Genomic DNA, 26,405 nt, shown 5'->3' with positions numbered 1-26,405 from the left:
AAAGTTACAAATGTAAGTAAAGTCAATTTCACTTCTCTGCTCTTGGAAACAGTTTCTCCAAGAGAAGATATTTAAACCTTGTGGAAATATGAAAGACTTCCCTGTGCTACTGCACTGAAGGTGCTGTATGACACAATGTAAGGATGATGCCTATTGAGTTTGTCAGACTCCATACTGCTAAAGAAACACCGAAAAAGTACAAAGTGCCAAAATTCAGCAAAAGTGCTGGGGCTCTCTAAGGTGGGAAGAATTTAGCACTAAACTGAAAATTCTCCCCAACAGTGTCCATGAATGTGGGAGTGAAGCAGCCACACATCTATAGTCTAGGACCCACTTGCTGCAAGATTTGCTGCCGATTCAGGACAGTCAAGAAGATTAAGCTCGGCATCTCTCAATCCATCGAAATACTGATTCAAACTCTAGCGCCCTGCAACCCGGCAGTACACCTGAAACCCTCCAGCACTAAAGCGGTGTCTACTCCCCTAAAATCTCCTGGACGGTCATCAACTGTAAACAAGTGGGAGCCCCTGCTGCTTCTGTGGGAATATGCACACTGAAATATCACAAATACCTGCTCCGTAGTGTGACACAATGAGCTGGACCTCTCCAGAGATCCTTAGGCAGTAACTCAAGCATGTCATGCTACGCAGTCTTTCATCTGGAACAGCAGTGCATATTCTGCCCTGATAGAAATGGTAACAATTTTGTAGTTTTCCGATGCGGTTGTGTCCATCACTTCCCTATGTGACAATCCTTCAGATGGCGTTACTTCTCCCCAGGAGAGAACCCCTCTCCATAAGGCTAGGGAGGCGATGCCGCTAACCAACAGTCACAATAGGGGTGCTAATATACAGGAGGATCTCATGCAGAGGGACTCCTCTCCTGCGGATAAGGGCGCAATTGGGAGGCGCAGCCCTCTATAAACTCCAACCTGGTAGACGGATGGTAGGACCTAAAACCTAGGAGTCTAAACTCATGTCTAAAACCATGCGTTACTGTGAAACCTCGAACTACCCAGACGGTTTGGGTCCTGAGACGAAGCAGCTCCTGAGAACGCTAAGTGAGCGGGTAAAACACCAAAGCAGCTGAAGTCAATGGAATGGACATTACGTCAGTGTAGACCCTACTAAATCAGGGCATCAGAAACAAACAAAGGAAGAAGGGCACTGGGAAGGATACCGGAGAGAGTACTGGAGAGAAACCCAGAGAGAGCAGCCGCGGAGGGAGCGGTCCCTCCATCGTCGTACATTTCCAATATAATGATACAGATTTCCATAATGCTACAGATGCCATGGATTGTAGGTGAAGTTCACTTCGAATCACTGCTACAGGAAGCGAGTTTGGCAGCCTCAAACCCTTACGCCAAAATTAGCCCTCCAATAGGGCCCACACTTCCCATGTCACGTTTAGCATTGCTTCTGCTCCGTACGTTAACACTTGAATCACCTTCTGTTTATAGAAGGTGATCACTGGTGTCGAGAAGCTAGCTTAGTTCTTTGCAATGGCCGCCCCCATGTGTAATTAGCTTTCTGAATTTGGCCTTCAGAAAAGTATAATGGCCTTTTTCCAGTCAGATTTTTATTCATGACGATAACCAAGTAGAAAATTGTTTTAACAATCTACCTGGGTTTTTCTTCCACCGTCCACCTAAAGGGCACCCTAAGTTTCCTACCCGCCGATGTCATCACCGTTACCTTGGATTTTTTGGCGTTCATTTTCATACCGTTCTCCTCCAGGTATTTACTAAACGCCGTTATACAGAGATGGAGGCCAATGGCTGTTTAATCTAAAAAGACAATGTCATCGGCGTATAGGATCCAGGGAACCTCACAGTTGTTTAGCTTAGATGGGAAAGCTTGAATCTCCTTTTCTGATAGTCCCAAATCCAACAGGTATAGGCTAAATAGTAAAGGGGCCAGAGTTCATCCCTGTTTTAAGCTGCGGAATGTGTAAATGTTCCCCGACAGGCTTCCATCTGCAGATATCCTTATTTGGACAGATGTATCCGTATACAGATTATAGGAAGCCTCCAGCATATTCTTAGGGCACTTCCAGATCTTAGGTTTTGTCCAAAGACGTTGCCCGTCTACCCCGTCAAAGGCCTGTTTAAGGTCGATAAAGGCCATGAAGATCGGAGACTGATTTCATTGCCCTCAGCTTCAACACATTAAGGATGAATAGATTCAGAGATGTCTCAGCCCCTTTACGAAATCCATCTGCCTGGGACCTAACCTACCACTTATTATCGCCCAAGTATTCAGGTCCCGTAAGATGAGAAAGGCAAAAAGCTTCCCCAGAGAATCAAGAAGGGCGATGGGGCGATAGTTCTTGGGATCGCCGCTATCACCCTTCTTGAATACTGGAACCACAATAGCTTCTCGCCAAGACTGGGGTACTTGTTTATTTGCCATCACTTGCTTGAAAAGTGCTACAATCAATTTTGGCCAGATGTAAATGTTTGATTTTAAAATATGATTTGACAAAAAAACACTCCGGTCCAGCTGCCCTTGATGAACACAGCTTGGACAGCATCCATCTGGCCTCATCGATGTCAAACTCAAAATCCCAACTCTTTCCCTTCATACCCACCCTTATCTGGGTCACTCCTCCTTCTTTAGCGAAGAGGGACAAGTAGTGACTTACCCATCCCTCTTCAGTGACCTGACCCATCACGTAGGTTTCTCTGAAATTACCACCATTATTTATTAGGTCCCACATGCACCTTCAGTTTTTCCCAGAAACAGCTTTCAACATTTTTTCTGCATAATTTTGCAGCCTCTGGATTTCTTTTGGCCTTAACCCAGTTTTTATATTTCTGTCTCCATTTCCTAATTTTTTTCTCCAATCCCTGGGTCTTCTCCCCAATCAACATTTTTACATCCGCTCCAAGCACTCTTCTGGCCCTCACTAACTTTGGGTCATAGGCATGTTTAGGGGTTATAATGGCTTCCCCCCGCTCCTTATGAGGGTTTGTCTAAAGTCCTTCAGGATCCAAGAATGTTACACTATTTCTTTGCTGCCAACAATATCCTTTGTATATTCATTTGGTATTGTGGCAACTTCTCTCAGAGCCTATTCTTTCCCCAGGATAGCTGCACTGGAGGCATCTTACATTTCTTTTGTATCAGACAAGGCAAGATAAGTGTGACAGCTAAAAGATCATGGCCACTCTTGGGTAATTTTACAACCTCAAACCACTCCGCCCAGTCCCCAATAGCTCGCGAGACAAAACAATGAAGACAAGTCATCTGGGCTCCATTTCGCCAGGTGGGTGCTCGAGGTCTATCCCCGTCTGTTTGACCATTTAGCATCATACATTCACGCTACCTTATTTCACTTAACCAGTTTCTGGCCACCCTCTCTAGTTGTGATAGAAGGAGTGGCACACCATCTTTGCAGAGCAACCTTATATTGTAATCTGTGGATCCGACCCATCAATTAAGGCTTCATCCACAGTGCTCATAATAAATTCATCAATGTGCAGTTTGGTAACATTTCTATATACATTTATCGGTAGGGGATTGAATTGTTCCCACTGAGGATATTCTGTATAAAGTTCACTATTTGCACATGGAGGTTTGGGGTTGTATGACTGCGTATCCCAAAACCCTAATCAACCTTAATCAGGGTTGGCAGGCCCGAGAAGGGTCGACCCAACACACCCTTACAAGCAGGATTTAGGCGCGCCTCATAATCCTAACACGAGGGCTTGATCCTCATCCAAGTCTCCTGGAAGCAAAGATCATATGGTCCCAAAACATTTAATTTCTATGTAAACATTAATTTGAAGCCTTGAGAATTCCATGATCCTATTCGGATTCTCGACTCTGACCCCCCCCTCACAGCAGTCTATTTCTGATGTGAATTTCCCAAAGCTCCTGCAAGCCAGCTCCACCTGTCCTCATGATGTTGCTGTTGGCCATTTCTGGCCGCCTTCACATCCTTTTTTGGGAGGGAATTTCCACTGTGAATTTCAATCCAGCAAGATATGACCTTTCCGTAACTGGTTGGGGAACATTGGGGAGAATTTCTTTCACCAGTTTTCCCCTACTTCCTTCACTGCGGAAGGACATAAGAAATCTGCATAAACAGAGGCCAACACTGGAAAGTACACGAAACAATCAAGCATCAAGTTAAAAATGGTACTGGAAAAGAAAATTACTCTAAACCATATGCAACCAGAGTTTCATAACAGCAACAAGGGTTACCTACCCCTTTAGAATGCAACACAGTTAATCGTAGGCACATACACCGTAAAATGGAAAAATTGAAGCTTAAGAGTAGTGTTGGATGGTTATTCAATGCTGTAGATCTTAAAACCTCATTACAAATTCTTAGGAAGTCAATAGCTACCCTTTTCTCAGTTCAGTCAATTACAGGAAGACGATCTAGAGCAGGGGGTGGGCTACCAGTCCTCGGAGCCTAGGTGACCAAAGATGACTCCTGACTTAGGCTTTACCACCTTTGGCCCGGTTAAGTAGCTACCTTTTAGAAAAGGGCTTTGCACCTAATGCAAGTGCATGGGTATAGGGGTGCATAGAGAAAGAATGTATCTCGTCACCCTTACTTCAACGTGAAACACAATAGGATAGGGGATTGGTGTTGAAAACCAGACTCGCCATAGGCTTGTCAGTAGGAGGTTCACCGGCTGTAGGTTTGAGGCTTCCATCAATGATTACGTCAGGCTCAGGCAGAGAGCGGAGGAGGGGAGCAGAGGGGCTAGAGGTACAGTACGCACCGTTGCGTACAATAAGGGAATGTCCACACAATGTATTACTGAAATATCCAACTATGCCGACTCCTAAATATACATCTACCTAAAAGTGGAGGATCTAGAGAAAGCCTGCCAATTACGTCTGCAACATTTTGTCTGAACACTGTCAGAATTGCAAGAACCCTGGGGTAAATCAAGCAAAGTATGGATGCCATACCAAGTTAACTATAAACTGATGTAATGCATTCACTTCACTTCACTTCAATATATTACTGCTGAAAATATAGTGTTAGTACTGAACGTGTTGGCAGTGTTTCTCAGTATGTTCCTTGTCCTTTTCATATCACTACCTTTGTACTGCATACAACACCAAATGACTCCCCAATAAAATATTATGGGCAAATTGTTTAAGGCACCTCTAACTCTAAAATATGTAGAAGACGAGCCTTTCACAGTTAAAATGATTTAAACCTAGGTTTTACAGTATGTTAATGTTCTTTCTAAGAAACTAGGCAGAATATGCTACAATATTGGAACATTGCAATAACACAAGTGTTGACCAAAGAGCACTACTGAGCAAACTATGTTCAAGTGGTTTAAAACATTGTGCAGCAAGTCAAAAACGATCTACATAGTGGACCAATCAAACGCCATGCCCTGGCTGACTGCGCAGGATTTGCTTGGGTAATTCCCAGCAGGAAAGAAACTAGGGCACCAACATTTTTATCATGAGCAGACGTTGAATGAAATAAATACATATATGTGACCCCTAGATGCAGTTGGAGTAAACAGAACTCTTTCCATTAATGTCAGCATTACCTGCTCGACTGCATCACCAAGGCGCATTTTGTGTGCAGACTGCCCACTGATCTGCGCTTTGGAAGAATACAAAAGAATATCCAAATCTGCAACTAGGTCAAATTTCGGGTGCACCTTTTCATTTGGGTCGACAAAATGCTCAATCTCTGCCATTGTGAACTCTCTAAACGGGATAGAAAGACAAAACATACACATTTAAAAGGGTGCCAATCTACAGTGTTTCACATATGTTTTTACGTGCATTACTTCCTTCTTGTTTTTCATGCAAACAATGCCCGATTGCTGTAAACACTGAATGATAAAAACGCGCAAAAACAGAATTCCAGATTATGTTAAGTTTTTCAGATGTGTCTTGCTTAATCAAGAAATCTTTCAACCACCACTGGAGGCACCACATTGAAAGAGAGCGTGAATGTGCGTTAAGATAGGTTCCCAGAATTTGACCTGGTGAGCAGATTTTAGGAGGCCACCCTAGTTTTAGTGTACAAGTAACTCAGAGGTTAGCCAAAACCCAATCAAGGTAGTAATGGAGAGCAGTCAAGAATATTCTCAGGAGACAATGAGTGGGATCAGGGGCCCTTAATGAGTGCAGACAATTGTTAGTAGAGTTTTCCTGAAGTCCACTTGAAGTAAGCCTCTATAAGACTATACCTTGGTGAACAGGTCCCCAACTCTTAGAAGTCTGTACTACACAAAGGATTTTGGTAGAATGACAGAGCAGCCAGGCCTTTCTGATAAGGAGGATGTGAGCGGTAGTAAGTACACTGAACCCAGTAAATACAATAGCACAAAGAAGCTCTTGCACACTAAAAGTTATTATATATACACAAGGCAGGTTAGCAAATACTCTTTTAGACTAACCAATACACACAGGAATTATTCACAATACTTTACAAAGGTGACTGCTTCTATTGTAGTTGCTCGCGGTTACAATTGATAGATAATGACACTAATGATAGTTCTACCATATTATCAGTACTACCGCGTACTCGCATAGATTACAGACAACGGTAATTGCATTCATATAGTAAAGTCACATCAGAAAGTCTGGAGGAAGGAAAAGGGTGGCTATTCACACTTAAGCAATTTTATACATTCTAGTAAAACTTTCCAAAGCTTCTAACGCTTTTGCAGGTCCAATCCCTAACGAGCTATAAGTCAATCTAGGAGTAGAACAAAAAGTCTTATGTAACAGCTGGAAAGACAAATGGTCCTCATGGTACTTTAGTCACTAGAATAAAAATGCCTAGCAAGAGAACACAAGTTATAGGGACCCTGCAAAGGACTCCCTAATGGGAACAAGCCGTCAAGCCTGGGCCAGAGGTATGGGTGGCCACCCAAACCCCTTGTAACGCACTCCAGTCACAATGGAGCAACTCTTCGACTTACGGTAAGTTCTACCTTTAGCCCCACCCTGTCTTAAGTTTAGAAGTAGTAAATGCAGATGGATTCTTTCCTGTACAGCAGCAACGGACACGGTCTCCCGATTCCTTGCTCTGGTGACGAAAGGAAGGACTCTGAATGGGATTCAGCTTGGATTTCTTCGGTCTCTCTTGCTGGTCTCGGGTTATGGCGCCTTTTTATCAGCTCCAACAAAGGGCGGTTATCGCCTGGTCGATCATTGTTTCTCCAGTCCTGCACTTTGGTGAGGGGACATGGACGAGTGGGATTGGGCCTCTGGAGCTCAAAGTTCTGGGAAGATTGGTCCACGTCAGGATGTTACACTGCAAATGGGTCAGAGGTCTCCTTTTATTCGCAGTTTGCAGTCATGGAAGGTCACAGCACCTCAGGAGAGGACTCAATTTGTTGTTTGTCTTGGGGCATGCTGGTCCCACCAGCCAAAGGGGGGCAGGGCGGTTGTACTCCATTTAAGCTCCTCAGTCGATAAGAACACAGGGTCAGAACAGCAGTGTTCACTTTGCGGTTACTGGAAGGGTCTGCAGGCGCCGCTGGTCATCTACCGCTTCGGATCTTCTGTTCCAGTGGTCGACTTGCATTCTACCCAAGGAACCTCACCTTATATTTGAATTCCCACACTCACTCCCCTGCAAACACTCTTAGGCATTTTACAGAAGGGGCAGGTGGCTGTCCAGTTAGGACAGCCAGCAGTGGGAACTGGTTCCATTCAGGAACTCTAGCAGACAAAGGGCAGGGGCGTGCCAAACCCCCGTTTACTGTCCTCGCAGACACACTGGAGCCTTGGCGGGAATATCCAAGTTTTCCCGCCAAAGGCAAAACACACACTAGTCCTCCCTCTCCCAGACAACCACACAAGAAATGCTGAAAAAAAGAAAGAAGCCACACTATCAGAACATAGGTAACCCTATAGTGCACAACCGAGGCTGAACACAGTCTGCAGTAAAAAAAATAGCAAAATAGTTGGTAGAACACGTCCACTGCCACCAGCCATAACTTTAGGGTTGTCACTGACTAGAAAGTCATAGGAGCAGAGAGAAGGGGTACTAGGCATCCCCTTGCCACTCCACATAAGGTGATGTGTGCTAATCTATCATAAGATAAAGTTTTAGGAAGGATACAAAGCATCACTCTATCCTTAACAGCAAAGAATCTCAAAGGAGAAATGAAAGGGTTCCCACCAATACTGCACATAGGGTGCTGTGTGCCACAAAAGTTAAACACAAATGCCTTTAAAGCGATATGGAGGAAAGCAGACTCCATAGCAAAGGTAAGCCACAGAGAACATAGTTCCAAATGTCAGAGCAAATAAGAATGAATGAGGGGGGAAAAAGGCTCCCTCATTCAGGATAGAAAGAAAAAGGACCAGAAGTCCAGCAAAAAGTGCTGGGGGGTCAGGTGATTAAGCATAAAACTGGTATCTCCTTAACAATATAATGCACAATACTTCAATTTAGAAAGTTAAGTATAAAAATACAGTTACTCTAGCTCTTCTACACACACTGAAAATGTAAACGAGTAATATTATCTCTCCATACTTCTATTGCATACATATATACATTCACCACAGGCTCATATATAATTTGAAATAACGTATTCAGCAAGCAGTTAACCAAATGAAAGGCAATCAATGATGAAACCAGAACACAAGTTAATTCCCTTACCTCAGTCCAAACCCTTAGAAGAACTGGGCTTTGTGCCCAGTGTCACAAGCGTCACAATGATTCTCCCCAAAATGTAGTCTCTGTAGGTAAGTTACAATTTACTTTTGTTGGTGATTGATCAAAATACTCTTCAACAATTTTACTGGTGCAGTGCAAATAACCAGTTCGATGATCAAAAGGCAGTGGAATGGAAGGTAAAGGGACTCAATTCCCATGAAGGACAAGGGGATGTTGGACAGATGCACGGTTTACTTACCCCCGATCTTTCCAGAGGACTTGGTAGATTGTCTGGGGGTCACTGGAGGTTTGGTTTCCCACCATGTGTTCCAGTAAGAGGTGCCCAGGAGCTGCAGGTGCAGGGACTCTTCTGGTTCAGGTACAGATGCAAGATGCAAAGTCTGGTGATGCAGAAATGCAAGAAACACCAATGCAGGTCTGTTCAGGGCACTTCACAGTATGGGGCAAGGCGAGATCCAGCAACAGTCTCTGCACACGGGCAACAGGAGCCTCTCTGCAGTCAGAGAAGCTTCTCAAGGAAAGGATCCCTTGATGGGAAGTTCGAAGGAAATGTGACTTGTGGCACAACCCGGCTTTCAGGTGCAACCGTGCAACAGTAATGGTTTGGGTCCTGGCTAGATAGTCCAAGAGAGCTGGTCAGTCCATCGGGTGGTCCAGGGACCCTTCCAAAGGCTCAAGACAGCTGGATCATCGAGAGATCTGAGAGACTAGTTGGTCCCACTATTCCAAAAGCTGAAGCCCTGCTCAGGGTCTTCGGAGATGGTAATCCAGCAGGGATTCACCGAGCCAGACGCAGGAAGGGATGCTAGGCCTCTTCAGGAGTCTTCTTCAGTCGGCTGTTCTTCCAAGAGGGATTCTTGGCTCCAACAATGATCTGAAGAAAGGGCTGCAGGAGAAGTCTTCTTATCCAAAATCCAGGTTGGAAGTAGGTCCAAGTCGACCAATGGTAAGGATATGCACCATTCAAACAGCAAGCCAATCAGGGGGGGGACCTACTGGTTTCACCCTTACCCCACACCCAGACTCTGGCACCACACACCTGGGGGATCATGGGTACAGTGGACGTCACACTAGAGATAGTATTCGAGTTTCGAAAAACAAAATGTCATACTCTGCAGCTTCCAATAGATGTTGGCCTATGCACAGCATGTGAATCTAAGCAGATACAAGCATCAGAAATACGATTACGGTGAGTAATGTATCCCATCTGCTGCCACAGACTTTTCTTCAGGCACATATAACAGGAAACAAAAATAAAAAGTGTAAAAAGCTAGGGTGATACAAAAGTATCCCCATTGCACAACATTGTAAGATGCTGTGCGCAATGTTAAAAAGTCACAGAATGCAGAAGGGAAGCTATTTCCCAGAAGCAATAGTCTAAAAGACTGATATGTTTCCCCATAACAAATGAGCAAAAGGCCAGGGAAGCAAAGCTGAAAGCTTTGCTACTCTTTGAAAAGTCAAATCAGTTTAAAAAACCAGAGCAAATGAAAGGGGCTCGATAGAAACTATGGAGGGAAAGTGGCAAAAGAGAAAGATTTCCTAACAGTGTATGCGTGGAGAGAGCCCAGCATAGGCCTTCTCCATTGTATCTAATTTTAACCCCCCAAAGAAACTAAATACACTAAACAGCAAAGAAGTGATTGTAGGAGGTATTTTATGAAGAATCAGAGGGTTAGATCGCATCAGAAAGAGCAAGATGTGCGATTTGGTCTAATGCATAATTTTGACACAGATTCATCTTCAGTGGCATGCTGGTGGGTCAGCTCATTCAGACTTTGAAGGAACTAATAATCCATCTCAAAACATTCTCTTTTGTAGTACTTTGAGGAACCTGAGGGCGTCCTCACTTTTACCCAGATATCCTCCTCCCAAGTGGCCAGGGAAGGGCCGTCTCTACCGGATTCTGACAATGGGGTTAGATATGGGAGGGGAGGACTACTTCCAGGGGTTGGGGGGGGGGTATGGGGACGACGATGGCAGGTAGAGGAACCAGAGGGTGTTCCCTTTTTATAATAAGCCCTCTATCCCTAACGCCTTGGTGGGATATTGTCAACCCTTTCCCTCCTTCCAAACTGTCCCCTAGAAACACCTTAGTACTGGGACAAGGAAGAGAGCAACTAGGAGGACACATACTCATTTTAATGATACACACATATCAGAGACAAAACAGAGGTATAAAGGCTCATTTTATTGCATTAGACAGTTCCAAACACCACTCTTTTACTAAGACGAGGAGGAGGGCTGTGGAGGCAACAATCAGGCATGCCTGGCAAGAGAACTCAATGACCCACACCCGGGGTCACTTAACACACCTGATGGATATAAAAATGCCAGCTGTTTTGAGAGAGACAAACAGGCTGGAGGAAAGTAAGCTGGAAACCCAGGTGGCTGGAGCAGTGTTTGCAGGACAAGGGGACGCTGTGGCCGTGGCTGACTGTGTGAGGGTCCAGAGGTCCTACTAACCCACTGCAGCGGGTCAGTTTGGGAGAAGCTGTGGAATGCCTATTGACCACAGCCGTCGCCACAGGAAGCCAGGAAAGCATGGGGTGCACTCTGTGCAGACCGCGACGGAGAGCAGAGCATGGAGAAGCTGAAGAAGACTTAAGAAGCCTGCGGCGAAGGATGCCAGGAAGAACGACGCTGCTGTTTGCGACTGGTGAGTGTTAAATACACACTCATACCGGGGCACTCTGGTAACATAACAGAGTTCTTTGTGTTAGCACAGTTTTTCTTAAGTCCAACTAAGGGTTTAGTAAAACCATACAACTGAGACAGCACAAACTCCATTCTTAATATGGGGCTGTACCACCTGAGTATTTGGTAGCCTAGAGACAGAAGCCAGGCTGATCTCAGGAGGGAGAGGGCTGTAGGAAGATACAAAGAATTTGTAGCATAACACGGGTTCAACAGAAACACAACCAGAATTAGTATTATATTATAAATACAATTAGGCCAAGTTGGTCTTTCAGTTTAAAAGGATTTTCAGTAAGACCACAATGTTTTCTTCACAGTGATGTTGCTTTGTTATGCATTCACATTGAAAAGAGGCTTTGCATGTTAAGGGTTCTGTTCTTGTTTTTGTATTATAAATAATTTTAAAAAAAACAAAGAACATTTTCTTTAAAAAAAAAAAAAAAAAAAAAAGAAATAAGGTATTTGCTGCCACCAGCTTGTCTTTAGGCACACATAAAAGTAACCAAAAATCAAGTGTAAAGGACTATGGTGATACAAAAGTATCCCCACTGCACTGTATTGTAAGATGTGGTGTGCACTGTCAAAAAGTTACCAAAAAAATAAAAAGACAAAAAGGAAAACAGTTTCCCAGTACTGCTGGTCTGAAGGATTGATCAGTTTCCCCGTGACAAAATGTGCCCACGGCCAGGGGAGTGAAGCAAAATGTTTGGGGATCCATATATTATGCAGGAAAAGTTGACAAAAGATAAATGTTTCGTAACAGACAGCCTCCACCAAACACATCTGACCAGCAATAGGTGCCCTTGGACCAGGATGTGGACTGGGACAAGGCTGTCCCCGACTCCACATCCAGCCACAAAAACATAGCGCCACTTTGCCCAGAAAAGGTCTTGCCTCGTATGGAATATCAGGCGGAGAGGGCAGAAGGCACCCAAAAGAAAAGATGGCCAAATGACAGGGGCGAAATTGCAGGGCACAACCATTTTAGTGTTTATGATATTATGCTGTAAAATGCATAAATGCACGCAAAATAATTAAAAATACTGTAGCAAAATATCTGCTGCCACCATCTCATTCTAGACACATGTGGCAAATAAATGTTACTTTAAAAAGAAAGAGAAACAAAGGACCTCCGCCGCACTCATCTGGTGACGTGTGCAGCTTGAAACATTTAATAATTTAATAATGGGGAACAAAGTTCCCCTGCACCGATAGCCATAAAGACTGATCAGTGCACCCAAAATAGATGAGGTAAGCAAGGTAAGTAAAGCAAAAAGGCTACACTTGCCTTCAAAAGTCATGACTGGTTCAAAAGAGCAACAAGTTGGGGGGCTCCCATGGATGTTTGAGGAAAAGCGGCAAAATAAACATCTTTCCTAACAGCATTATACTTTTCAGCAAAGAGCACCATGAAAGGGAATCTGATTAGCACAGCTCACTTTTGGAGGTAGAAAGAAGAGTGCCATTTTGAGTTCCTGTTCAGATGGATTTCCAAAATCCACCATGAGGGTGGCTTTTGGAGGGGCCACCCTATTAGCAGTCCCAGTTCCCAACAAACCCCATCGCCAACCCCTCCCCTATGCACAATACAACCCCCTAAATAAATGTGCCTACTGTTTAAAGAGACATGCCGTGCAGTGCACTGAAGTGCAAGTTTCAACTTCCTCCTACACTTATTTTAAAACAAAACCATTTCAAAACTGGTTTCTTTTTAAAATAGAAGTATAGGAACAGTAAAACTTAAATTTAAAAAAAAAAAAGTAGAAGAGCCCTGCTCCCAACCGCTCCCGCCCAATTCGACCACAGCCTACTAGGGTGAAAAGGGAAACATTGAGGACTTGCCAACTGCAAAGAAGGAAGGTAGCAGAGAGCAAGGCTTTGTTTTGGGAGGGCTGTGACAGTGGTCTAGGGCTTGGATAGTGTGACAAATTTAGGCAATTCACTCCTTTGAGGCTATAGAAGTAACCTCGTTAAGCAAGACCCTCCCCTAGGGGTCAGGGAAAGAGTCACCTCAATGGGAGCGACTCCCCTCTGTGGAACTAGGACATAAATTCCTTTAAGGGACTCCCGCCCCACCCCCCAAAGAACACATTTTCTGCCTATATGGGTATAGAACTAATGTTACGACTATATGGCCTGCAACCAAGAATGGAGTCCAGTTTAACTCTGCTGTCGACATACAGCAGCACGCCAGTTCGATGTACACGCAAGCGTGCATATTGTCGTAGAATCTTGCATGGAGAAGAGAGAATCCTACGCAGAGGCGAGACTCTATCGTACCGACGTCCTGAGGGGCAGACACGTGCTAGACAGCGGAGCTAGTGGTAACGTGGAAGAGAATCAAAGAAACTGCAAGGCTGATGCAGGGAGAAAGAGGCAGGCAAACCATTTTATTTGGTGGCATGACCACACTGCAACCGTGGTGGGTCAGGGACCCGAGAAACCACTCCAAGACCGGGAGAGAACTGAAGAAAGAATCCTCCAGTCTGGATACAAGATCCAAGGAGTCTGTCGTGCTGGACAGAATCCGAGAAGCAGACGCCTACGGAGGTTGACTCAGCCACACGAGAAACGGAAAAACTGTCTTCCGTGGTGACGGGAATACAGTGCAGGTGTGGTTGGTCAGAGACCCATAAAACAGCATCAAGACCAGGATGGAACAGAGGAAAGAATCCTCAGTTCTGAATTCAAGAACCAAGGAGCCTGCCGTGCCGGGCAGCATTCGAGAAGCAGACTTATGGGTCAGGAACACAGCAAAGGGAGGCAAACAGCCACAACCCTGTTGGTTAGTCACCCCGCTGGAGCACACCCAGAGATATAAAGAGTACCAGGGTTGCCCAGTGCGAAGAGTGGCGAGCAGAACCACACGAGTTGAGAGAAAGAGGGTCACGGGAGCCTGAGAAACTCAACAGATCAACATGGGGTAAAAGTATTGAAGTCAGCACAACCCTTAAGAAACACAGAAAGCAAAAGGGGTCTGGTGGGCCCAAGAGCAATAAGAGACATTTGGGGAAACCCCAAAGAGAAGGTAGGGGTCCTGAAAATCCCAGACACATTTGGGAAATCAGAAAAGGGTAACCCAAGAGGGTCCGAGCAAGTGGATCAAGATATACAGCCCAAATAAAAGATGGGATAAGGAAATCATTCCTATGTGTAAAGCACGTTAAAGAGATACTTAATTTAAGGAGCAATTTGCAAATTCTCCTTAAGAATTTAAAAGGAGAGCAGAAACCCTTTCTACACAGTGAGATCACCTGAACATTAGCCCAAGAAAGCCCGAGTGAGAACGCCATCACCTGGGCTAATTATTTGTGTTATTTGAATATGGCGGTATGACTAGAGAACTGCCTTTTTTTGTTGACTGACTAGCACCTTTACGGGTCCGATTCACAGAGCGTTCCCTATGTGATTGCGCCATTATAAAATGCTTCTGTGAATCAGGCCCTTAGTTTACTAGGTAGGGAAATCCGTCATCGGGACAGAGGCATTTTTCTTTTGGTTATGATTAAACACATTTAACATATCATTGCCGAGTCTGTCTCCTTCTGGTTGGCCACAATAGGTAAAGGTCAAACCTTTAGTCAAATATTGTCACACACTTACTATAAAACATGTACACACATTCACTATTAGAAGAAGTTGTAAAGCATTTGATTTAGTAACCAGTGAAACAGAGGCACATACTCATTTGCATGAAATAGAGCTAGTTTGAGGCCTTTTGCCCTAAAGTCACCAGTTCCAAAGTTATATTTCACAGGTAGGTTTATTAAGAAATGTGGACAATGGCAGTGATTATGGTCAAAAAGGTAAGTAAAGTTCAGGTAAGCAAACTTAGCTCAATCCCAGTCACTAGGATAGGCCTCGGAAGAGATCCTTGACCAGGGCTCCACCAACCAAAGTCAGGGAAGAGTAGTTCAGGGACAGGATTTACATCAATGTTTTGGAGAACTGAAGGGGGAGGGAGAAGGGACCGGTATGTTAAATTGCCCCACTGATTAATTTCGCCAGAGACCACTGCTGAGGTTCTTTCTGGAATCCGTTGGGGACACAGTAGTCTGTGCTTGGTCCGTTGAAGGCCCAGGGGTCACTGGTACAGCAGCCACTTTCAGACACAGAATTTGGAATAAGTTCCAGACACCTTCCAGCTGAATACTCAAATGACGAAAAGCTGAAGACATCTTCGTTGCAGGTGACTTCAGGACACCTCTAGGTGTGCTAAGACGGCTAATTGCAACAGAAGTCACCACAGTCAGGCGGTGACATGCAATCTCCCAGGGACGAACAAGGGCAGGTCCTGCAGGGCTACCGTTGACGCAAGAAGGCTGAAAATGAAGGCGCAAGCATTTCGTTGTAAAAGTTGAATATCCTGAAGGATGCAATCGGAACGGCAGCAGCTGAAGCAAAGTATCCCAGGAGAGAGCTGGTCAGTCCACTGGTTGGTCCGGGGACAAGGCTCACAAAGCACAGATCCTCAAGCAGGGGTCAAAACTAGTTGTTTCCACTGGTCTAAGAGTCGAAGCACTGACTATGTCTTGGGAGCAGGCCTCCACTGGAGTTGGAGCTGGCCAGCTTCAGGAGTCGTCCACGGGCTACAGTGAAATACTGTAGAGGTCTTGGCTCCAACGATGATCTCTCAAATGGATGCAAGAGTCTTCCTTTTATCCAAGATCTGGCCTCAACCTAGAAAAGGTCCACCAATGCTAAAGATCCACAACTTCCAAACTAGTAGCAGATATCCAATCATTGGCCACCAATTCTGACCAGCAACAGAAAATCAGGTTCCAGGGTGTGTATTGGGACCAGACAGTCCTACAGCCGGACTCGCACACAAACCGCCTCTTTGCCTGGTATTCCATACATGGCATTGCCCGACGTAGAGAAATAATTATCCTAACCGCGCTTCATTTTAGCATGGTGTGTGCAATAGTAACAATACAAGAAAGTCAAAGAGAGACTGTGTAGTCATGTGGATTAATCAGTTTCCCCATAAGAAAGAGCAAAAGGACAAGGGAAGTAAAGCAGAATGCTTTAGTTATCTCCAAAACTTTAAGACAGGACTCAAAACACAGCCAAAAGGAAGGGTGACCCATAGAGCTCTGAGGAAAGTAGCAAAAGAATAAATCTTTCTCAACAGTTACAAAAATCAAAAAAGCTCAGGCTAGTCCACCCTTATAGATAGCATTCTGTCAAACAATCACACTTACAAAAAGCATTTATAAGCAGAGCTACAAAAATTGCATCAGAAAATATTTAACTCTCATGTTGATTTCAAGATAATCTGGACTAACACCTGAATGAAAGTTACTCGAGGATCGATACAGATTGAAAGAAATCTATATATCATGCCCAGAAACATTTTTAAAATCCAGAACTTGTTTTTGTTCGAAAAGTGGATCATTTGTTAAATGTAGTGCCAATGCTTGGTTATGGTAATTTGACAGTTTTGATAAGGTAGACCCATCAAGGATAGTTGGATATCTAATATCATTGCCTTCTGAACATGTCCCCTTTAAGGAGACACAAGAACAAAGGCCTGGGGAACTAAGATGTCTGTCTGACATCTATCCAAAGAGGTCACACTGCACATATTTAGAGGGGACACACCAAACTGCCAATTGGTTCACTTGGAAATGCCCAACCGCCACCCTGGATGCACACAACAAAAGGAAATCTTGCAATACCTGACTCTGATGAGTCCAGAGCGAGGAGAAATCTCATTTCGGAAGGAGTTCCCAATCTGTGCAGCAGCAAATGGCAGTTTTCCCTGGTTGAATTCAAGAAGACGCTTGAAGTTAAGGAAGATCCCTTGAGCCGTTTCTGGCCTTAGATACCTACATTTAGAGAACAAACATTGCAAGTTAAAAATAAGTTAACAAACACGTACATCATGTTAGGACACTTTTTCTGAAGTCCATTTAACGGCTTAGTAAATCCATTCAACTGAGGAAGTACAAGACTCCACTCTTAGTAGAAGGCTGTACCACCTGAGTTTATGGTATCGTAGACAGAGCAGCCAGGCTTATCTTAGGAGGGAGAGAGGGCTGTAGAATCAGTACTAATGAAATTGTAATATACATATGGTCCACTGAAACACTATGTATTCTAAAACCTAAATGGTTTATTACACGTAGGCCAAGATAAATCTTGGGGGATACACACACAGATCATATAAACACATGATAGAACACCACAACACTATGCTTGAAAGTACACAGACCAAATCATATAACCTAATTTGGTACACCTAACAGTAGTTCTAGAGCAGTCAAAAAGAATAGTTAATTTTTGATTACTTTCTGTAATACAAGGTAGTAGACCCCAACAGTTGTACTGTGACGCTCAGCAAGAAATCACACAGTATACTTGCAGAATAGTGACACTTATTCTAGGAACATAAAAACCTATAACTTTTGTGATAACCCAGAGTTATACTAGGTGAGCAAAACCTATTCTCTTAGGTGCTTTTGAGATAAGTAAAACAGACTGAGATAAGCAATAATTCTTGCAACTTATTTTAGGATGGCAAACAGCTACCTCAAGGTAAGTTAAACCTATACACGTTTTTTGTAAAGGAGCTATCAGCAGCTTAAAAAGCAGGTACAAACCTCAGACTATTTTTGCGGTCTAAAACAGACCAAGGAAAGCAAAACCCAGTGTTCCACTTTAGGACTCAAGGTTATTCCAGGGAGATAAAACCTAACGCAGACTTATTCTGCACAGGGTTACAGCAAGTCAGGGAAAGCAAGACCCAGTTGGGAAACGTATACACCTATCCTCTGAAAGAAATAGTTAGTGAAGCCAACAGCATTACTTTCGGGAAAGAGGTACAGCCAATTTACAGGTGAGTAAAATAACCTTACATCTACTTTCTATTACAATGGCAAAACAATTTCTAAGGAAAGAAAGATACTTTTCAGAATGGCAGAATGTTTCTAGGGTAAGTAATAACTTTTGTAACTGTTCACTCTCAGAGTTAGTTACCAACCAACTTCTTTTGCAAGTAACTTTTAAACATGCATTCTCTTTTCTAGGCAAAAGGCCCAATCCTTTGAAGTCTTCCCCTTATTCTTGGAGCACGAGTGTTCTCAGTGGCAGAAGGGGGAGTGGGAGTGGGGGTGGGTGGGGGGTCACTAGGGTCTGGTGTCTAACAGGCAGGTCAGAATAGGTTCTTAAGTAGCAAAAGTCAGTGTTCCTAAGGAAGAATGTTAGAACCAGCAAGTACTTGGTCACAGTTCTTGTAGTTCACCCAAAGGGTACTGCATGCAATCTTGCCTAACAAGCAGGTTGTTGAGGCGACAGTGGTCCTTCTGTCCGAGCCTGGATACCTGAAGGAGCAGCTTTGGAGGGAACAGACTGATGCACTCGAGTAGTGGGATGCCCAGCAGTGGATCTTCATGGCACTGGTGCATTGGAGCACTTCACAGGCTTTGGTTCAGCAACAGTTGTCATCCGGGAGGGTCCACGTCTCAGCTGAGGTGACTTCAAGGAGTGGAAAAGTGTCACTGCTGGGCCAGAAGGATGCCCACAAGGTTTGAGCTGGATCCACGGATCAAACGACGTTGCACCACAAAATGGCATAGGTCCCAGTGCACTGGGTGTTTGCAGCCCACGAGGGTCAGAGCTCGTCGTGGGATGGCGTACAAAACGCAGGTGGTTTTCAGACTGGTTAGGCCCATCAGTCCATGGGAGGAAGTAGTCCTCAAGAGATGTATTTATTTATGGTTTGCTTGTTAGGCGCTTATACAGCAAGAAAAATAATGTTTCAAAGCGCCCACAAGGTGAGGGGAAAGAAACAAGGGAATAAAATACATTACAAAACACAATATTTCATAGGAGCAGTGGAGGGAAAAGAAAGGATTAGCCTACTATGCCTTGTGAACCTACTATGCCTTCCCCTTCACTATGAATTTGGGGTTGAGTCTTTAGTGGTCACTCAACGGCTCTGGTGGTCGCTTGAAAGTAGCCGAGACGTCCTATGAATGATCAACAGAGGTTCAGCTCCCCGACCCTCGCCTTTTATGTAAGAAAACTGTCTAAGCCCAACAATCACCATTCAAGCCTTACATGCAAATCTGGAATGTGGCTTTCAGAGTTTAAACTGGTTCCATGCATGCACACTGCAGGACAAAGACCAGGGGAGTTTTGGTTACCCCTTCCCCTCCATTATCATCCTCCCTCCCCCCCCACTTCCCATCCTTTTAGGCACTCCGAGCAAAATCAAGCTGGCCAAAGATGAAAGACCCATCAAGACCTCCCCCAGACAGGAAGGTAGAAGAAGGCTCAAGTAATAAGTGATCATTAACATGGCTTACAAAATGTACAGCCACCATTTTAGGCATATGGTGACACCCCCCGCCCCCCTGTGTCCCTATTGCAACTGCGAAGAAAGCCTGCGTTTTAAGTCCACAAAAAAGCATGCAAAAAGGTACACTGCCACCAGCCTGTCACACAAACCTAATAGTAACTAAAAGTTACTATAACAGTGAGAAAACTGAGAATGTTTCCCCTCAGCAATGCACATAAAGTGGGGTGTGTGGATATCACTACATAAAATACAGGAGGGACAAAAAGGCATCCACCTGCCCTGGTAACAATGAACCCAGGTAAAATGAAAAAGGAAAGGCTCAAGGAGCTTCCCGCAACACTGTACAGAAAGTTCTGGAACAGTAAAAAGGTAGATGCAAGAAAACATGGAGGTAAGCATAACTCCATTAAAAAGTATCCAAAGGAGATAAAACGGGTTCCCAAGTACAGAGTAAAAGAATGAGTGAGTGTGGAAAAAGGTTACCAGGTCACTCAGGAAAAATAATCCAAAAATCCAATAGCCCAGCAAAAATTATACTCCAGGAAATACTACGTAACAGTGGGAATCCTCATAAGCGTACAGCGACTCAAGCGAGCTCTCCAAAGACCCCTCACCAGAGAAGAGGATCGAGAAAAGGAGAAGAGCCACAACAACCATCCTTCACCCAAGCCTGAAAAAGGTGCCACAAGCCAGAAGCACAAAGATCCTTTGCTAGGCATTCGTCTGCATGAGAGCTGTTGCTGAAACCACCGAAGCCTGAAGAAACTTTTCTTCACATGAAGGTACTGTCCCGCTTCTGGTTAAACTTACTTGCAGTCTGCATGTTGAATTATGTAATCCTGGGGGCTGTAGATCGCCTGTATCTTGCATCCCCTCCAAGTCTCCATAGAGTTATATTGGGATGGGCAACCCATTTTACCCTAATCCTTTGTTAGGACATTAGTCCTTGGGGCAGCCCCTCAAGAAAACCTCTTGACTTCCTTGACTTACGAAACCTACCTTTTAATTACCTGCAAAACCAAGAAAAGATCCTGTTGGACGCTGCCACTTTGAACCTTGTACTCTGTTTTCCCACCTGTGTTCTGCTCAATCCCTGGCCAGTGGTGGCCGAGTGGCCCCTCGGAACATTGTGAGACTCCATAAGAAAGGGTTGGACTCAGGCTGAAACAAAGTTACTAAAATGTTATACAAGAGTTTGGAAAAGTTTGTATATGTGTTTCAGATTGTTTTGCTATGGGATTTGCTACTGAAAAAGGTATTCTAGTGCAACTACAACTGAATTCTCCAAAGAATATTGCAAGCGTTCTCCTATGGTTTTACTGTGTTATAATACTTGAAAGTTACAACAGTTTGCCATAGCATATATATTAATAACTTATAACTTCTAAATGTATCTCTAAATGTATCAGTGTTTTCTTGGACTACGTGTATGCTTGGAATTCTTTGTGCCTCACTACAGCCCACTTCCCTCCTTAGACCAAGTCTGGCTATCTCGCCATTTTACGACACCATTGTATGTTTGACCAAACCGAAGTAGTGTAACCCTGTTCACCCAAGGTGGGCTTCCCCCTCCCCCACCCCCTCCAGTACTGTGCTAGACAGTACTTAAGCAATAATCCCAGAGCCTGTGAGCATTACAGAGTCAGGTAATGCCCGGGGCCCATAGTTACAGGCCCCGGGGCATTACCTGACTTGGTAATGCCTCCCGCCCCCGGCAAGAGGATTATTGCTATGCATACCACTGCCCCTTGGACCAGGGTACTAAAACCTTGTTTATTCCTTTTCGAAACGTTCCAACATTTCGTAATGGCCGCCAGGGAAGGGAAAACGAAGTACGTTTTCCCTTTCCATGGCAGCCATTGAAAATTAAAAAAGCGAACAAACAAAATGGCTGCCAGGAGAAGGGACTCAATGTAGTCCCTTCTTGCTTTCCATGGCAGCCATTCAAAAAATAGGAAAAAAGTTTTTAAAAGTTTTTTTTAAAAAAAGAAAGAAAAAAAAAGGTCACCATGGAAAGGAAGAATCAACTTCTTGGCGGCCCTTTAGCAGATCGAACGTGCTGCAGACAGATGTTTTTCCAGCACATCTGCTCCCGAAGAGGAGCAAAAAAGCAGGTAAGTGGAGGGGAGCACTTAGCTGAATCACTGGTGAGGGAAGACCACCACCTCCAGGCGTGAGGAGGCTCGGAGCGGGGGGATTACAACGTGGTAATTCCCACTGTTGGGAGCCTCATTAGCCGGGAGGCTGCCACAACTCCCTACAACCTCCTGCTGGGTACTAATTTTGTAAAACCACCTAACAGCAGTAAATAAAGACTGTACAGTGTAGTGCAACAGAAAAATAAGTACAACACTGTTTGCTGCCACCAGCCCTGTCCATAGGCACACCAAAAGGGCAAAAATGTTACAGAAAAAAAAGGGATACAAAGTACTCCCACAGCACCCCAGGGTAAGGTGGTGTGCATTACATAAAAACACAGGAAATTATGAAAATCGACAGCTCCCAGACCGGCAACCTGCAAGGTAAGTGAAGAAAAAGATTTGCTTACCTCCAAAGTCCGATAAGGGTTCAAGACATAGCAAATAGCTGGGGTTTCCATTGAGTCAATGGAAGGAAAGTAACAAAAAGATTGTCTTAACATGGTCCATCAGTGTCCTCAACCCACTGCAAGAGGCATCACTGGTTTCCTGTACGGAGGCTTCCCAGAAGTGCTGTTTTAATAGCAAAAGGACATCATGGAGGGAACCGAGTCGGGAAATAGCCTGAAGTTAGTCAAAACTCAGCAGGGTGGTTCTGCAAAGACTTAGTGACGTCCCAACAGACCAAGCGTGGCACGGCAGGTTACCACTGGAGTGTTGCCCCACCCAGTTTTAACATCATAACCTATAATCTTCATGTTTTGACTGCACAAAATGGTGTAGCATAAACAAACATTTCAAGAGATGCCATTATCATTGCTCCATAAACAAGGCAATATATGATCAGGCATTCGTCAAGAACAGAGCCCGTTATCTTTTTGTATTGAGCTCAAAGTATCCTTTATCATTGGATTGGAGTCTTCTCCCAAATTGTGGTAAGAAAGGCGGTCCAAATGAGATTGGTTTTTAATGCCTTAATTTCTAAAAGTAGGCAAGCTGCACTGGTTAATGCTAGACTTTTTTCGTTTTTATTTATAAGCATTAATTAGCCTGCTAAACATGTTGCTTTTAAGGCACGGTATTCATTAAAATAAAACATATGAACAGTATTATTTTTGCGCCACAAAGGCCCTTTTCAAAACTTTGCTGGATCTGGCAACAGCTCTTGTGCAGACGGACGCCTAGCAAATTATCTTCACGGTTGTGGCTTGTTGCGCATTTTTTTTTTTTTAGACTCGATGGAGTGTTGGTTGTCGCAGAGGTCAACTTCTTCGTTTCTTGGTACTCAATTCTGGTGAGGGGACATTTGGGAGCCAGTTCGATTAGATGCAGGTCTAGGAAAATGCCCTCAAAGCTGCAGGCGAAACCGTGCTTATGGCGACGATGCACAAAACAGCACAGGACCCCACGTATTGGGAGTTTACAGGCCATAGAGGTTGCAACCCTTCCAGGGATGGCGCAAATTGTAGTTCATCTTGGGACTTGTTAGACCCACCAGTCCATATGAAGATGTAGGCCTCTTCAGATCTTCCCTCGCTTGGAAGGAGGAGGTCAGTGTTAGGGGATGCAGTAACCCTTTAGGAGACTACACCAGCCTTGTTCTCTTGGTCATAGGTAACCCGCCTATAGGTATAGGTCTGTACTATACAAGTTGGTAGAGAGACTGAGCAGCCAGACTCATCTCAAGAGGGGTAAATGTGAGATGTAGAGATGCAACACAGATTCACAATCACAAGTATCCAAATAACACTTCTAGTCAAGGTTTTCTAGTAAAATAATTATTTATTGAATCGTCAGTTTTAAATAAGCCTTCTTTAAAAAGGGCAATATGCAACACTAGTACATGGCGCAGGGGGGGGGTGGCAGCTCCCAACCAATAGGGAGGTTCAGAATGCGGGCATTACCACATGGTAATGCCGCTGCCCTGAGCCTCCTCATGGCCGGCGGCCGCTATCTCCCCTCGACGGGGAATCAGGTAAGCATTCGCTCCCATAACCCCATCCCCACTTACCTTCTTTTTTTCCATTTCGAGAGCAGACGCGCTAGGATCAATTCAGTCCCCAGCTCGTCCGATCCCGATCTGTGACAGGCCATCATGGAAAGGGAGTTACATGGCGGTCATTTTTTTTTTCCTTCACTGTTTAAAAAAAAAAAAAAGAACTTACTTCAATGCCCGCCATGGAAAGGGAGAAGGGTCTGTTTTGTCTGCAGCACCCATTTTTTGACACTTTTTAATTTCGTCTCGCAGCCAGGGGAAAAAAAACTAAATTAAAAAAAAAAAAAAAAAAAAAAAAAAACACAAACACACATTAGTACCCCGGTCTAACTGGCCAGCGTACTAATAGCAATAAGCTCCTCGACGGCGGGCCATTATTGCCCAAGGTAAGGCCCCCAAACCTTTGCTAAGGCCCTGGCTACACCCGGGCCTCTAACTACGGGCCTCAGGGGCATTACCTTGGGCAGTAATGGCCCGCCGTCTCAGAGCTTATTGCCTCAATACAAATACACTTCCTCAGATTTAAGATAAGCAAGTAGATACCCTTTGGGGATGCATCACACACCTGGGGTGACTTCAATTACTAGGACAAGGTTGGCATTGATTTACCACTTACTTAATGCTATTCTGAGGTTGTGGAAAAGGAAAAGGTTAGGGAAGGAAAAATGTTAAAGGTTCTCAGAGCATGTGAACACTTAACCATCTCCCAATGAAGTCTAGATTAGATCTTTCCCAGCAATACAAGATAAACTTATGCACCACCTATGAGGGACACTTGGAATCAAAGTCAATGTGTCAGAAGAGTTGCAGGGAGCAGGACTGCCAAAGTCAATTTGAAGAACGTCTAAGGAGCTGAGGCACTTCTTTAGATAGCACAAAAGTCTTGCACAATCTTTTATAGTTTTTGTAGAAAAATAATCACTGTTTGGCCACAAGCCGTAAGGATTGTGAAGGGCAGAGCTGAAATCAACTATGCAAAAAGCAGCTACTGCAAGTCTCCAGTGAGAATAAGCAAGCTGCAGACAAAAGAGATAAGTGCCCCTTAGTCAAGACAGTACCTTCAGTTTGAAGAAGAGGATCCAGCTGGCTTCTGTTCTGGTTGCAGTCTTACAGTTCCTGGGTCTCAGTCGTGGGAACGAGAGGAAGAGGACTCCTGCAATGCAGTTTGAAGGTCGTCAGCGGCTACGGGCTCTTTTCAGATCAGCGGCACTTCGTGGTTTCAGCTACTGGGAAATAGCACCTCTGCTGTTCTTGAACACTTGATGGGCTTCCCTTACTGCTGGAGTCCAACACTCTGGTGAGGTGACTCAGGCTTCGGTCGTCCTGCTTTGGGAAGGTGCTCAGGATCTTCCTTGAGCTCTGGTCCGGCTTAAAGACGATTCACTGGACTATGGATTTCTCAACCCCTGGCACTCTGTTCCAGCAGCAGCAAAGAAGTACAGCAAGTTGGGGAAGGTCCTCCAGCAAAGTTAGTCTTGGGGTCAGTTGGTCCCACCAACCCAACAAAAGAAGTCGTCCATTCCGGGGCTTCTCTAGTCAATTCGGAGTTGGAGCTTCATCACTGTAGCAGGGCTTCACCGGGCAGTGCAATGGTCCAGTGGGTGCAGCAAGCTTCTCTTCCAGTTTCCTTCGTAGGATTTTTTGTCCAGTTGTCGACTCTGCCTTCAGCTCAAGGAGCCTCGCCCTTTATGCAGGTTTCTCCCATTCATGCACAGCCTAGTTGTCACTCACACAGCAGGGTGGCTGTCCTGCAAGGACAAACAGCCAGCCAATCAGCACTGGGTTCATTCAGGTAACCAAGGAGACTACAGACGGCGTTTCGGGCACCACCCTCGCTTCCTGCCCTGCCAGACACACTGGAGCAAGAGGCAGGTTTCAGCACTGAAGCCCGCCAAAGGCAAAAACAAACGAAAGGGTTAAACCTGGTTTGGCAGGCAGAGTAAAACCCAAATAAGACCTTTGAAGCAAGAAATGGCGAAAAAAGACGACCAGGGCTCTTTTGACAAAATGGGCACCAATGGGTGCTAGACTGCAGCGGAGGATTCAGCCTGCGGTAAAAATGCACAATGGTAGGAAAATGAAACCACTGCCACCAGCCATTTAAAGCAGTGAGGGTGACATGAAAAAATGTTACGAGTTAAGTAGCAAAAGGGGCTACTAAGTAACACCCCCAGCACTTCCACATAAGATGGGGTGTGCTGGACCGGTAAGTAAAGTCAATTTCACTTTACTACTCTCGGGAACAGTAGTTCACCCAAGAGAAGGTATTTAAACCTTATGAGAAATTCAAAGGACTTCTATGTGACACTGCACTGAAGGTGCTGTGTTTCACAATACAAAAAAGGTAGATGCCGATGGAATTTGTCAGACTCCAAAAACAAAGACACACAGAGTCCAAATCAGATCAAAAATACATGAGAGTTGGGAGTCTACAAGGTTTAAGGGAATTAGCACAGAAATGAGATTTCTCCTTAACATTCAGTACAGCAGCAGTTACTCAAGCTCTGGTTGCTGGCGGCGTCTTGCTTTTTCCTTCTGCGGAATCTTCTGTTCCAGCGGTCAACTGAATTTCGGCTCCAGGACCTCAGAATTTATACAGGAACACCAGCTGAGTCCACCAATCATGTCCCATACACTG

The 26,405-nt window shown here is 44.6% G+C and overlaps 1 protein-coding gene across 1 annotated transcript in view; it reads right to left on the bottom strand.

The window, feature by feature from the left end:
• The window catches only part of GARS1 (glycyl-tRNA synthetase 1), a 279,785-nt gene that overhangs the window by 124,240 nt on the left and 129,140 nt on the right, over nt 1-26,405 (bottom strand). The window contains exons 8-9 of the mRNA XM_069647695.1: nt 17,010-17,159; nt 5,534-5,696 (exon numbers count right to left, since the gene is read on the bottom strand). Of these exons, the coding sequence (XP_069503796.1) occupies nt 5,534-5,696; nt 17,010-17,159 (313 nt within the window). The remainder of the gene's footprint in view (nt 1-5,533; nt 5,697-17,009; nt 17,160-26,405) is intronic.

Source organism: Ambystoma mexicanum, chromosome 2q (assembly GCF_040938575.1).
Source record: "Ambystoma mexicanum isolate Mex_15411 chromosome 2q, UKY_AmexF1_1, whole genome shotgun sequence".
Taxonomy (NCBI): Eukaryota; Metazoa; Chordata; class Amphibia; order Caudata; family Ambystomatidae; genus Ambystoma; species Ambystoma mexicanum.
Note: the sequence above shows the minus strand (reverse complement) of the source record. Positions and strands in the feature narration are given on the sequence as shown.